The 15,000-nt window shown below is 36.1% G+C and overlaps 1 protein-coding gene across 9 annotated transcripts in view; it reads right to left on the reverse strand.

Annotated features, from left to right (window-relative positions):
• Positions 1-15,000, reverse strand: part of pax7a (paired box 7a) — a 175,982-nt gene that overhangs the window by 52,284 nt on the left and 108,698 nt on the right. For 7 of the 9 annotated variants that reach the window (XM_061938895.2, XM_061938879.2, XM_061938934.2 and 4 more), the window contains 2 exons: positions 14,554-14,719; positions 14,213-14,472 (listed from right to left, as the gene is read on the reverse strand). In XM_061938895.2, the coding sequence (XP_061794879.1) occupies positions 14,213-14,472; positions 14,554-14,719 (426 nt within the window). The remainder of the gene's footprint in view (positions 1-14,212; positions 14,473-14,553; positions 14,720-15,000) is intronic. The other 2 variants (XM_061938918.2, XM_061938902.2) reach the window with 1 other exon arrangement.

Raw genomic sequence — 15,000 nt, forward strand, 5'->3', positions numbered from 1 at the left:
AAAATTCAATATTATCAAAATATTGGTAACACTTTAGTATGGGGAACATATTCACCATTAATTAGTTTCTTAATTACATGCAAATTAGTCACATGTTGGCTCTTATTTAGTCATTATTAAGTACTTACTAATGCCTTATTCTGCATGGCCTTATAATACAACCAATAAACCCGTAACACTTTAGTATGGGGAACATATTCACCATTACTAACCCTAACCCTCTAACCATCCATCCATCCATTTTCTACCGCTCGTCCCCTTCAGGGTTGCGGGGGGGGGGTCAGTTGAATTCGGGCGGAAGGCGGGGGTACACCCTGGACAAGTCGCCACCTCATCGCAGTAACCCCAACTAAATAACTCTAAATTAAGACTTTGTTACTTAGAATATGTTCCCCATACTAAAGTGTTACCAAAATATTATATTATCATGTATTCCAAAAATATTTTTGTTAAAATAAAGATAAATACTGTACTTAAATATCTGCTTGACTTACGATTTCAAAACAAATTATCAATCAAATTGTAAACCAGAGGTGTCAAACAATTATATATATATATATATATATATATATATATATATATATATATATATATATATATATATATATATATATATATATATATATATATATATATATATATATATATGTATATATATAAAGCTAACGTGGTCCCCGTGGTAGTGGGGGCGCTCGGAGCAGTAACCCCCAAACTGGGAGAGTGGCTCCAACCGATCCCAGGAACAACATCTGAAGCCTCAGTCCAGAAGAGAGCAGTCCTAGGAACAGCCAAGGTACTGCGCAGAACCTTCAAACTCCCAGGCCTCTGGTAGAGGACCCGAGCTTGAGGATGATACCACCCCACCGGGGTGAGAAGCTGATTTATTATTATTTTTATATATACATAATAAAGTATACATAATAAAGTATACATAATAAAAGGCTTCATCTTTTTTTTTTTACTAAATCTATTTGTTATTTCCCTTTTGACATAAAAAATCGTGCACGGCATGCAGTTGCATATGTTTTAAAATTCAATATTATCAAAGTATTATCATGTATTCCAAAAATATTTTTTGTTAAAATAAAGATAAATACTGACTTACGATTTCAAAACAAATTATCAATCAAATCAAAGTTTAAATACCACTGACCATTGACCCATCCCATGGGAGGTGAGGGGAGCAGTGAGCAGCAGCGGTGGCCGCGCTCGGGAATCATTTTGGTAATTTAACCCCCGATTCCAACCCTTGCTGCTGAGTGCCAAGCAGGGAGGTAATGGGTCCCATTTTATATTCTTTGGTATGACTCAGCCGGGGTTCGAACTCATGTCCTACCGATCTCAAGGGGGGACACTCTAACCACTAGGCTACTGAGCAGGTTTTACTATGTATATATATATATATATATATATATATATATATATATATATATATATATATAATATGCTATTACAACACAAAAAACAGAGGACAAAATCATACAAAGTACACGAAAAGGGTGTTTCAGACCATAGCAAAAGGAAATAAGTAACATAAACAACAAAATACAGTCTATTATACAGCATTATTCACATGTGAATAATGCTGTATAATAGACTGTATTTATATTATTCACATGTGAATAATGCTGTATAATAGACTGTATTTATATTATTCACATGTGAATAATGCTGTATAAATGACTGTATTTATATTATTCACATGTGAATAATGCTGTATAATAGACTGTATTTATATTATTCACATGTAAAAAATACCCAAGTGTTTATTGTTTATTGTGAGCGAACTGTGGTGCTGAATTTCCCCCAGGGATCAATAAAGTACTTTCTATTCTATTCTAATGAAAGCATTAAAATAAATGAATTAATAAGAACTACTATTAGAATATAAAGTAAGTCACAATTCAGTTACAATGGATTTTACAGCAGAAATTTCTGGTATCTGCGATATCGATATTTCCGTATCGATCCGCGCAACTACTGTCGAGGTGTACATGAAAACAAAATTCGCCAGCAAGCACAACAATTCGTAGTCTCCTCCCTCATTTTTGCGCTGCCGTATTCATTGACCTGATCACCGACCGTAAGGAGATTTACATGTATATGGCCCTATTTGTTGTGGTTTACCTGACACATGAAAAGTGACAAAACAGGGGGTTGCATTATCCACTTTGGATTGTGTTGAATATCTTAAAATGGGTTTTGCGGCAGTCCCAACTTTGACCACACTGCAAAAAGTGAGTGTTCAAAAACCAGAAAAAAAAATACAATAATTAGGGGTATTTTATTTGAACTAAGCAAAATGATCTGCCAATAGAACAAGAAAATTCGGCTTGTCAAGACTTTCCAAAACAAGTCAAATTAGCTAACCTCAATGAACCCAAAAATACCTTCAAATAAGTATATTCTCACTAATAACAAGTGCACTTTTCTTGGTAGAAAAAAAAGATGCCTTTTTACTCAATATGTTGAAAAATATTCTTAAATTAAGTAAATGCTAGTGCCATTATCTTGACATAATGATATCATGATTCTTTTTCATGCTTGAAGTAAGAAATCTTTACTTTAAAAAAGTAGTTTTATACTTGTGAGTGTTGATGACACAGCTTTACAACAGTTGATATTCTAGTTTCAAGCATGTTTTACTCAATATAGGTCATAACATCTCAGCAACAAGCTGGGATATCTTACTGAGATCATTTAGGACCAAAACACTTAAAACAAGTAAAACACTCTAACATAAAATCTGCTTAGTGAGAATAATTATCTTATCAGAAAGAAAATAAGCAAATATCACCCTTATTTGAGATATTTAATCTTACCTAGATTTTAATTTTTGCAGTGCACAGCGTCAGTTGCCATGTAGAATGGCGCTTTTCATCATTTTCAGCAGACTGCATTGCAAACTGATTAAACCCCCGAGCCCCCCTTCCTCTCACGGGATATCCACCTAGGAATCTGCATCCTTTCCTATCTGTATCAAGTAAACAATATTATTAGTAGCATGTTACTGTTTTCCACATGTCATGACTTCCAATAGGAATGTTATGGCAATATTACAATGTGTGTTTTAAATTTGTGCTTGAAAATGTTGGGTAAAAGCTGAGTCAGCACGACTGAAATAGAACCTGGAAGAGAAATGAAAATACTCTAGCAGTGAATTGAGCAACCCCGCTAACGTTGCTGAAAAATTGCCCATCCATCCAAATTCCACACCGCTTATCATGAATCATCCTTGACAACATCAAGGAGGACCACTAATAAAGTAAGTAGAACATAGAAAAATAGAACATACAATATTTTGAAAATAAATAGGTATGGTAAAAGAGGGCCGAGCGCCCCCTGCTGTAGTGCATGTGTATATACTTAATCTTCCTCCAATGCGAATGCAAGTACCGTATTTTCCGGACCATAGGGCAGACCGGATTATAAGGCGTACTGCCGATGAATGGTCAATTTTTGATCTTTTTTCATATATAAGGCGCACCGGATTATAAGGCGCATTAAAGGAGTCATTTTATTATGACCTTTTTCTAAATGTGAAATACTTCCTTGTGGTCTACATAACATGTAATGGTGATTATTTGGTCAAAATGTTGCATAGATTATGTTTTACAGATCATCTTCAAGCCGCTTTCTGACAGTCGCTTCCAGAATTCTCTTATAACTAAAGTTCCTGGGGTGAATAATGTAAACTCACTACACCGGTATGTTTTAGCGCTTTCATGGCGAGTTTACTGACATATTTAGTTAGAACTTTACACTACTTTATATTAGAAATGGCAACAGCTGAGGATGAATGTCCCATAACAAGAAGATAGAGAAAAAGAAGTCAACACGGACTACAAAGGCGGACTCGCGCAATTTTTCAGGATTTATGCAGATGCCAAATACAGATCAGCAGGTACCAGAAAGTAAGAAAAGTTGCTTTTGCATTAAATTGCGAAACAAAACGCCAGATAATATGTCTTACCTTATACACACACCATAATAATACTCGTATGTTGAAGCACATCAAGTGGTGCGGCTTCTTAGCTTACCAAAGTCGTACTAAAACATTTTGATAGATTTTTGAGTGCCGTGGCTTTATTTTAACAAAAAATCTTAGGGTACATTAAACATATGTTTCTTATTGCAAGTTTGTCCTTAAATAAAATAGTGAACATACAAGACAACTTTTCTTTTAGTAGTAAGTAAGCAAACAAAAGCTCTTAATTTAGTCTGCTGACATATGCAGTAACATATTGTGTCATTTTCCATTCTATTATCTTGTCCAAATTATGAGGGACAAGATGTAAAAATGTATTATTAATCTACTTGTTCATTTACTGTTAATATCTGCTTACTTTCTCTTTTAACATGTTCTATCTACACTTCTGTTAAAATGTAATAATCACTTATTCTTCTGTTGTTTGGATGCTTTACATTAGTTTTGGATGACACCACAAATTTAGGTATCGATCCGATACCAAGTAGTTACAGGATCATACATTGGTCATATTCAAAGTTCTCATGTGTCCAGGGACATATTTCCGGAGTTTATAAACATGATGTGAATTTTAAAAAAAGGAAAAAAGATTTTGGGACGATGAAAACTATCAATATAATCATAGTAGTAATCGACTAGATACGCTATTGTACTTGGTATCATTGCAGTGGATGGCAGGTGTAGATCCACCAATGGTGTTTGTTTACATTTGGGGTGCTAGTGAAGCATGTTTAGCTATTCCTCGTCCTGCAGGGATGATACTTGTAAGAAACTTACTTTATTTGTCGCCATGGAGGCGAGGATTAGTGATTTAGAAGTGTTTGAAAGCACCTCTTCCTGAGGGCGTTTCAGTTTTATAACTTCACCTTTATCGTGTTTTTAGGCCAAAATGCGCCAGTTCTCCCTTTTCTGTCTACACACATTGTCTGTTTGTAAGTACTCTGTGATTGTGCACTGCCGAACATGCTCCTCTGCTCGCAAAACCAACAATGGTCATGCCCGGGAACCGGTACTTCTCAAACAGAGTATTTTTGATTCATTAATATCGCGATACTATACCAGTACCGGTATAACGTACAACCCTATGTCAGGTTGTGACGTTGATTTGACCATTGAAATTTGGTCCTTTCTCAACCGACAGCGTGGATCTAACTATTTTGTCAGTTTTAATAAACATATGTATAATCAACGTTGTATCAATGCCTTGTGGCTATAGCAACATCCTCTCGGATGATGGGCAAGACTAGATGTGAATCTTCCTTCAACTGAGCACGTGCACTCTCGACACCTGCTGCGCCTGGAAATGAAACAAGAAGCTCTCATTCCTCTTGGCCAGCCATGCACAGCAACCGCCTCCCTCAAGCAGCCAAACATGTCGCCACAATCAAACAGCGACCGCTTCCACTTCTTTCCTCCGTGGCTTTTCCGCCGTAATGGGAAAATGTGTGCTGTCGGGATGGGTTATGGGATTGGGATGGACGCGGGCTCCTGTCGGCGGCCTGCTGAACGCTGCAGGATTCCATTACGGACTTGGCAGAAAGCCACTCCGGCCCATTTGCTGGGAAGCAGAGACATTTTATTTTTATTTTTTTTTGGTCAATCTTTGCAGCGACGGGGCTCGGCCACCAACGCTATAGCGCTGAAACGTAGCAAATAGCATATCTCCTTGCAACTTGCTAAACCAGGGGTGTCAAACGTACGGCCCGCGAACAGGTTTTATCCGAGTTTGCTAAGTAGAAAAATGAGCGGAAATTTTTTAATGAAAGAAACTGCTGTTCTAAATGTGTCCACTAGATGTCGCAATAGCAATTCTTTGTATCTTTGTAGATGATGCTACATATGTAAAACAAGAAAAACACATGAGCGAACTACATAGATAACATACTGTAATTTGATTTTGATATAATTTTTTTTTATCTTGATAGATTGAAAATGAACACCAATGAGTTGACTGATGAACATTATCACATAATTTATTCGGAAAGTATAAATAACGACAAATAAAGATAGAATACTATTAACCGCAACATGTAAGTGTAAAAAAAAAACCCCAACGACATTATGATTTGTACATTTTCAGAATGTGCTTGTTCTATTTCTGAACCAAGAAAACAATCTGAAGTTGTCTTTATTTCTAAGTTATCGTGCCGTGATTGTTGTAGACTGTAAAATCGACAATAGAATTTACAGTTAAATTCCGCCGACTGAGTTTTTTTTACCGTAAAATTAACTTTGGTACTGTTTTTTTCCATATACAGTAAGACACTCGTACATTAAAAAACAAACAAACAAAAACCCTTAAAACAACAAGATTTAATGGTATGCTTGAATTTTACTGCTAAAAACAGTAGTATTATTTCTCCATTCATTCAATTTTTTTAAATGCTGTAAAAAACCCACTGTTTTTACTGTAAAACAAACAAACAAACAAAAAGAACAGTTCTAAATTAGTCCACTAGATGTGGCAATAGCAATTATTTGTATCTTTGTAGATGATATGTACATAAAAATAAACCACATGATGTTAGTGCACCAGTCGTGGAAAATGAGCAAACTACATAAATAACATCCTGTAATTTGATTTTGATATTATTTTTTTTATCATGATAGATTGAAAATGAACACCAATGAGTTGACTGATGAACATTATCACATAAGTTATTCAGAAAGTATAAATAATGACAAATAAAGATAGAATATTATTAACCGCAACATGTAAGTGTAAAAAAACAACAAAAACATTATGATTTGTACATTTTCAGAATGTGCCTTTTCTATTTCTGAACAAAGAAAACAATCTGAAGTTGTCTTTATTTCTAAGTTATCGTGCCGTGATTGTTGTAGACTGTAAAATCGACAATAGAATTTACGGTTAAATTCCGCCGACTGAGTTTTTTTTTACCGTAAAATTAACTTTGGTACTGTTTTTTTCTATATAAAGTAAGACACTCGTACATTAAAAAACAAACAAAAAAAACCCTTAAAACAACAAGATTTTATGGTATGCTTGAATTTTACTGCTAAAAACAGTAGTAGTGTTTCTCCATTCATTCAATTTTTTTTTATATGCTGTAAAAAACCCACTGTTTTTACTGGAAAAAAACAACAAAAAACAAAAACAGTTCTAAATGAGTCCACAAGATGTCACAATAGCAATTATTTGTATCTTTGTAGATGATGCTACATATGTAGAAAAAAATAAACCGCATGATGTGAGTGCACCAGTCGAGGAAAATGAGCAAACTACATAAATAACATCCTGTAACTTGATTTTGATATTTTTTTAATCTTGATAGATTGAAAATGAACACCAATGAGCTGACTGATGAACATTATCACATAATTTATTCAGAAAGTATAAATAACGACAAATAAAGATAGAATACTATTAACCGCAACATGTAAGTGTAAAAAAAAAACCCAACAACATTATGATTTGTACATTTTCAGAATGTGCTTGTTTTATTTCTAAACAAAGAAAACAATCTGAAGTTGTCTTTATTTTTAAGTTATCGTGCCGTGATTTTACCAGTCCGGCCCACTTGGGAGCAGATTTTTCTCCATGTGGCCCCTGATCTAAAATGAGTTTGACACCCCTGTTGTAGACTGTAAAATCGACAATAGAATTTACGGTTAAATTCCGCCGACTGAGGTTTTTTTTACCGTAACATTAACTTTGGTGCTGTTTTTTTCCATATACAGTAAGACACCCGTACATTAAAACACAAACAAAAAAAACCTTAAAACAACAAGATTTTATGGTAAAAACAAACAAACTGCCAGCTCTGTTGCTTGAATTTTACTGCTAAAAACAGTAGTATTGTTTCTCCATTCATTCCATTTTTTTATATGCTGTAAAAAACCCACTGTTTTTACTGGATAAAAACAAACAAAACAGTTCTAAATGAGTCCACTAGATGTCACAATAGCAATTCTTCGTATCTTTGTAGATGATGCTACATATGTAGAAAAAAATAAACCACATGATGTGAGTGCACCAGTCGTGGAAAATGAGCAAACTACATAAATAACATCCTGTAACTTGATTTTGATATTTTTTTATCTTGATAGATTGAAAATGAACACCAGTGAGCTGACTGATGAACATTATCACATAATTTATTCAGAAAGTATAAATAACGACAAATAAAGATAGAATACTATTAACCGCAACATGTAAGTGTAAAAAAAACCTCCAACAACATTATGATTTGTACATTTTCAGAATGTGGTTGTTCTATTTCCAAACAAAGAAAACAATCTGAAGTTGTCTTTATTTTTAAGTTATCGTGCCGTGATTTTACCAGTCCGGCCCACTTGGGAGCGGATTTTTCTCCATGTGGCCCCCCATCTAAAATGAGTTTGACACGCCTGTTGTAGACTGTAAAATCGACAAAAGAATTTATGGTTAAATTCTGCCGACTGAGTTTTTTTCTTTACCGTAAAATTAACTTTGGTACTGTTTTTTTCCATATACAGTAAGACACTCGTACATTAAAACACAAACAAAAAAACCCTTAAAACAACAAGATTTTATGGTAAAAACAAACAAACTGCCAGCTCTGTTGCTTGAATTTTACTGCTAAAAACAGTATTATTGTTTCTCCATTCATTCCATTTTTTTATAAGCTGTAAAAAACCCACTGTTTTTACTGTAAAAAAACAAACAAAACAGTTCTAAATGAGTCCACTAGATAGATGTCACAATAGCAATTTTTTGTATTTTTGTAGATGATGCTACATATGTAGAAAAAAATAAACCACATGATGTGAGTGCACCAGTCGAGGAAAATGAGCAAACTACATAAATAACATCCTGTAATTGGATTTTGATGTTTGTTTATCTTGATAGATTGAAAATCAACACCAATGAGTTGACTGATGAACATTATCACATCATTTATTCAGAAAGTATAAATAACGACAAATAAAGATAGAATACTATTAACCGCAACATGTAAGTGTAAAAAAACAACAACAACAACATACATTTTTAAACAAGGAAAACAATCTGAAGTTGTCTTTATTTTTAAGTTATCATGCCGTTATTTTACCAGTCCGGCCCACTTGGGAGTAGATTTTTCTCCATGTGGCCCCCCCATCTAAAATGAGTTTCATTAATACATTAATAATAGTCAAATGAAAATGATAAAATGTTTATGTAAAAGTTTGCTATTAGACTTAGACTTAGACAAACTTTATTGATCCACAAGGGAAATTGTTCCACACAGTAGCTCAGTTGCAAACGATGGAAAGGGTAAGGATGGAAAGAATAATGCAGGTATAAATAACGACAAATAAAGATAGAATACTGTTAACCGCAACATGTAAGTGTAAAAAACAACAACATTATGACTTGTACATTTTCAGAATGTGCTTGTTCTATTTTCAACAACAATCTGAAGTTGTCTTTATTTTTAAGTTATCGTGCAGTGATTTTACCAGTCCGGCCCACTTGGGAGTAGACTTTTCTCCATGTGGCCCCCTGATCTAAAATGAGTTTGACACCCCCGTGCTAAACTCTTCTTTACAAGCTTTTCCTCTATCAATCATGACAAATAAACCGTGTCCACAGCTCAATTCATGATATGTTTAATTGCAAGCCGTTGTGTGCAACGTGGGGACCACATGGGTGTGTGTTTGAACTCTGATTCTGCTGCCAGTGGGAACGTTCATTTAATTTCCATATTACGAAAAAGAATGATAATAGTGAAGTGAGTTGTATTTTATATACCGTATTTTCTGGACCATAGGGCGCACCGGATTAAAAGGCGCACTGCCAATGAACGGGTCTATTCAGGTCTTTTTTCATACAAAAGGCGCATTAAAGGGGGTCATATGATTTTTTTTTCTAAATGTAAAACACTTCCTTGTGGTCTACATAACATGTGATGGTTGTCCTTTGGTCAAAATGTTGCATAGATGATGTTTTACAGATCATATTCAAGCCGCTTTCTGGCAGTAGCGTGCAAGGACGGGTGTGGAAGAAGTGTCAAAAGATGGAGCTAACTGTTTTAATGACATTCAGACTTAACTTCAATCAATAACAGAGCAGCATCTTCTTATCGGTGGCTCACGAGTGCAACAACGCCCAGAAATGTGTCCCGTGAAACACCGTCCGACCGGAACTCTCTAATAACTAAAGTTCCTTGGGTGAATAATGTAAACTCACTACACCGGTATGTTTTAGTGCTTCCATAGCGAGTTTACCGACTGATATAAGTAAGAACTTTACACTACTTCATATTAGAAATAGCAACAGCAGGGGGAGAATCCCCCATAACAAAAAGATAGTAAAAAAGAAGAAGCTTATCGACTACGGTGTCGGCACGGACTACAGTGGCGGAAGTGCGCACATTTTCAGGACTTATGCAGATCCCAAATACACATCAGCAGGTACCAGAAGTAAAAAAAAAAAGTTGGTTTAGCGTAATATTGCGAAATAAAATGCCAAATAATATATCTGCTAATGGGTGCCATTTTGCAGCCCTCATACACACACCATAGTAATACTTGTATCTCTGACTACGGTAGCCGTAATGGGTTGATAAATCCATCAAGCGGTGCGTCTTCAAGGTCGTACTAAAACATTTTGACAGATTTTTGAGCGCCGTGTGTAATGTTCTTTATTTTCAATGGAACATTTCAAGTTTTGGTGTCGTTTACTGCCATCATATTGCAGTCTACACATATCTCTTATGTGCGACTGCCATCTACTGGTCACACTTATCATTACACAATGTACCAAATAAAACAGCTTCGAGGTCGGTAAGCATGACCAGACGTGTATTCCGCGCACCGAGTTATAAGGTGCACTGTCGATTTTTTGAGAAAATGAAAGGATTTTAAGTGCGCCTTATAGTCCGAAGAAATACAATAATGCTTTTTCTCCAGTGACAAAAAAAATGTTTAATTTATTTTTTTTTTGCATCCATTTCTGAAAATTATTATGAATCGATTTAGAATTGCGAATCAATTTTTTTTTGGTGCACCCCTAGTTTTTGTGTAACGGCAGTGTGCAAAAAGCAAACACTTCATCATAAAAGATGGTTGGTGATTAATTGAAAAGACAACATGCATAGTGTCCTTTAATCCTGACTTTACCAGGACACGTTTAATATCCGAACCCCTGCTAAGAAAAGATGGCGACACCATGCCAGCATAAGTGAGCCATTAATGAAATATGTTGATAAATGATGGCGTCTGTGTTTTTTTTCTGCAGGTTTTTTTGCAGCGGGAGCATTAGCAGCTAAAGCCCCCCCCTGTGCCACCATTAACAATCAAACACGCTGTGAGCCTCCGTGTTATCCTCACTCCGTCACTCCAGCAGGAGAGAAAATCTCCTTTTTGTCCCAAAATCCTTAATTCTGTCTTAAAAAAAAAAAAAGGGTAATACCCAGTTTCCAATCTGCTTTGAGAAATATTTTAAAGGCGACTCAAATAAAACACGTGGACGACTGGGGTAATTGTGGACAAATGCGGCATTGAAATTCATTTTCAACTCTTTACGCACCATTTCAATCTTATTTTCTGCTTGTTAACCGCATCTTGTCGGTGCGGGGTGGGCAAGGCTGGCCAGTATTGATGGGTAATTGTGTATAATTTGCTGCGTACACACGATTTGCATCGTTTACAAATGCTTTTGCATTCTGTGCCGCTTTAAGCGCAACCTCCAGTGTGGAGCCGCGTTCAAACGCTCATTAATGGAGGTGTCCAAAGAGGTTAATATGGAAAGTAGCACACGTTGAACACCCATGCATTAGGATGGCAAAGAAACCCCACAGGTCAAGAAGAAATGCATTTCTATATGTGATATTTAACGACTCCAATGGTCACAACAAAGCACATTAAGGACCAGCACATGTTTGCACTTGCTCAATTTAGAGACTTTATCCACAAGGGAAATTGTTCTCGCAGTAGCTCAGTTTCAAAATATGGAAAGGATAATACAGGTATTAGATAGACTAAAAATATACCAAAGTAGCAAAATAAAATATAACATACGTTAAGTCAGGAAAAAACACAGAGGCAACATCATCCCGTCAAGCCTGTTTTGCAGGTTTCCCTGCTCGCCAGGGGATTTTTTTCCCCTAAAAAAATCCCCTGACGAGCAGGAAAACCTGCGAAAATTGTTTCCCTCAAAAAATCCCCTGACGAGCAGGGAAACATGCGAAACAGGCTTGAAGGGATGATATAGCCTCTATGTTTTTTCCTGACCCAACGTATATTCCCCTCTACCCTGGTATTGAGCACTGTATAACGGATAAACCACAGAAATATCGACTATAAAATATAACATATATGTAATATTTACATATTATATATACATTTATATATTTTTTGAGGAAAAAAATCCCCTGACCAGCAGGGAAACCTGCAAAACAGGCTTGAAGGGATGATATAGCCTCTGTGTTTTTTCCTGACCTAACGTATATTCCGCTCTACCCCGAAATTGAGCACTGTATAACGGATAAACCACAGAAATCTCGACTATAAAATATAACATATGTAATATTTACATATTATATATACATTTATATATTTTTTAAGGAAAAAATCCCCTGACGAGCAGGGAAACCTGCAAAACAGGCTTGGAGGGATGATATAGCCTCTGTGTTTTTTCCTGACCCAACGTATATTCCCCTCTACCCCGGTATTGAGCACTGTATAACGAATAAACCACAGAAATCTCGACTATAAAATATAACATGTAATTTTACATATTATATATACATGTATATATTTTTTAAGGAAAAAAATCCCCTGACGAGCAGGGAAACCTGGGAAACAGGCTTGGAGGGATGATATAGCCTCTGTGTTTTTTCCTGACCCAACGTATATTCCGCTCTACCCCGGTATTGAGTATTTTATAACGGATAAACCACAGAAATCTCGACTATAAAATATAACATATATGTAATATTTACATATTATATATACATTTATATATTTTTTAAGGAAAAAAATCCCCTGACGAGCAGGGAAACCTGCAAAACAGGCTTGAAGGGATGATATGTTTTTTCCTGACCCAACGTACAGTATATTCTGCTCTACCCTAGTATTGAGCACTGTATTACGGATAAACCACAGAAATCTCGACTATAAAATATAACATATATGTAATATTTGCATATTATATATACAGTATATAATATATACTGATATATTATATTATATTATATTTTATTTTATATATACAATATATAACAAATCCCAATTACCATGTACAACATTACAGTATATGTAACAACTGCAGCAAAAAAATAAAATAAAATAAAAATAAAATAAAAAGGGCAGCATAAAATAGAGTGTAGATTCAGCAGAAAATATACATTATGTGTGAAAAGGCATATCAATATGACCAGTGTTTAATAACAATAGCTTCTAACAATAAACAAGAAATAAAATATGTTATGCAGGGATGAAAGAAAAGGGGAAAAAAAGGGTTATAAAATAAAAAATAAGGAAATATATTGAATTAAACTACGGATTTAAAAAATATACAGGTGTAAAATGAAAAAAAAAAAACATGTATGGAAGAGAAAGGAAAATAAAAGAATAAATGAAAAATAAATAAAGCAATTGAAGACAAATAAATACTAAAAATTCATAAGTAAAATTAATGAAGATAATGCAGAGAGAAAATAAAGACAAAGAAAAAAAGAAATGTTACAATTAAAAAAAAGTAAGTAGAAGTAAAAAAAAAAAAAAAAAAGGAAATTAAAAAAATCACAATGATTTTTGAGATACACATATAGCACGCAGTACACAAAAGATGCAAATAAATAAAGAGAATACAGATGAGTGAAACATGCAGTGAGAAGATGGATTGAAAGGCAAAAAAACAAAACTGGAGTCAGACAATTACAGCAAGAAGATTACGGGTCTACATTTTTAAGCTTTAGCTAATTATTTCATCTCCGTGTGTTCTGGCGGCGGCGCGCAGGAATTAGACGTCCCAGGAAAGTCGGGGAACGCGCGGTTTGGAGCGGCCGCCCTGGACTATCAAGATGAATTTTAATTTGTTGATGTTAATCCAATTGTTTTAGCAATGTAGCAATTTGGAGTGGCTCCAATAAATCCCGCTGACATGAAAGCCCAACATCGGTAGTTATGGTGATGAACATTTTAATTTGAGTCGCATTTACACATTCTGACGATTGAGAGCAGCGGGAGGGGGGGTGGAGGAACGTCAAGAACGGAGGTTTGAGAGTTTTGTCTTACCTGCGGAGACAACCCGTTGCCGACGGCGTTCATGTGGTTGCCGGACGCCGAGGGGCTCATGAAGGAGTCGGAGTAGCTGGAGAAGCTGTGGCGGTTGGATGATAGGCCGTACGCCGAACTGCCGTCGGCGCCTAGACCTCCCTGGTGCATGGAGGACGGGGGCAGGGGCTGGGGTCTGTGCAAGGTACTGCTGCCCTCTGCGCACAGGTATAAGCTCCGATCAACCGGGTGAAACGACCAGTTGCCACAGGAATCTGCATCTGGAAGGCTAAATTAGCCTACCTCGTTTCGGTTTTTTAGCAAAACAACTGACTGAATGCACGACATGTCAACGTACTCACCTTGCGATAGTGTGGTGCCGGGGTAGCTGGCCTCCGGGAGCTGGTATGTGGGTAAAGTGGGCATCCCTGTGGGCGGGAACCCGCCGGGAAGCAGGTGGTTGAAAGCGGCGAGCTGGTTGGCTCCGGCCTGTTTACGCCACCGGGCCCTTCTGTTGCTGAACCACACCTGGAGGACATATAGCAAGTCATGATTCCATCAATGAACCACTCGTGCAACCCCGGATCATGATGCCGGCTCGACACAATTATCTCGTGTTGCCAAATATTCACACAATAACGGCTCGGGGTGGAGGAAATAATCGATTTTTTCCAGTGGAACGTGACTCTAAATCAAAAGGACAAACGTCAAAGTATCGAGAAGTCATGCTAATCGCTAAGCTAGCTTGAACGTCAAAGTAGTGAAACAACAAGGAAAAGTGCTTTGTAGTTTGTGCACTTCAACTGTGT

This window comes from Nerophis lumbriciformis, linkage group LG03 (genome assembly GCF_033978685.3).
Source record: "Nerophis lumbriciformis linkage group LG03, RoL_Nlum_v2.1, whole genome shotgun sequence".
Classification (NCBI taxonomy): Eukaryota; Metazoa; Chordata; class Actinopteri; order Syngnathiformes; family Syngnathidae; genus Nerophis; species Nerophis lumbriciformis.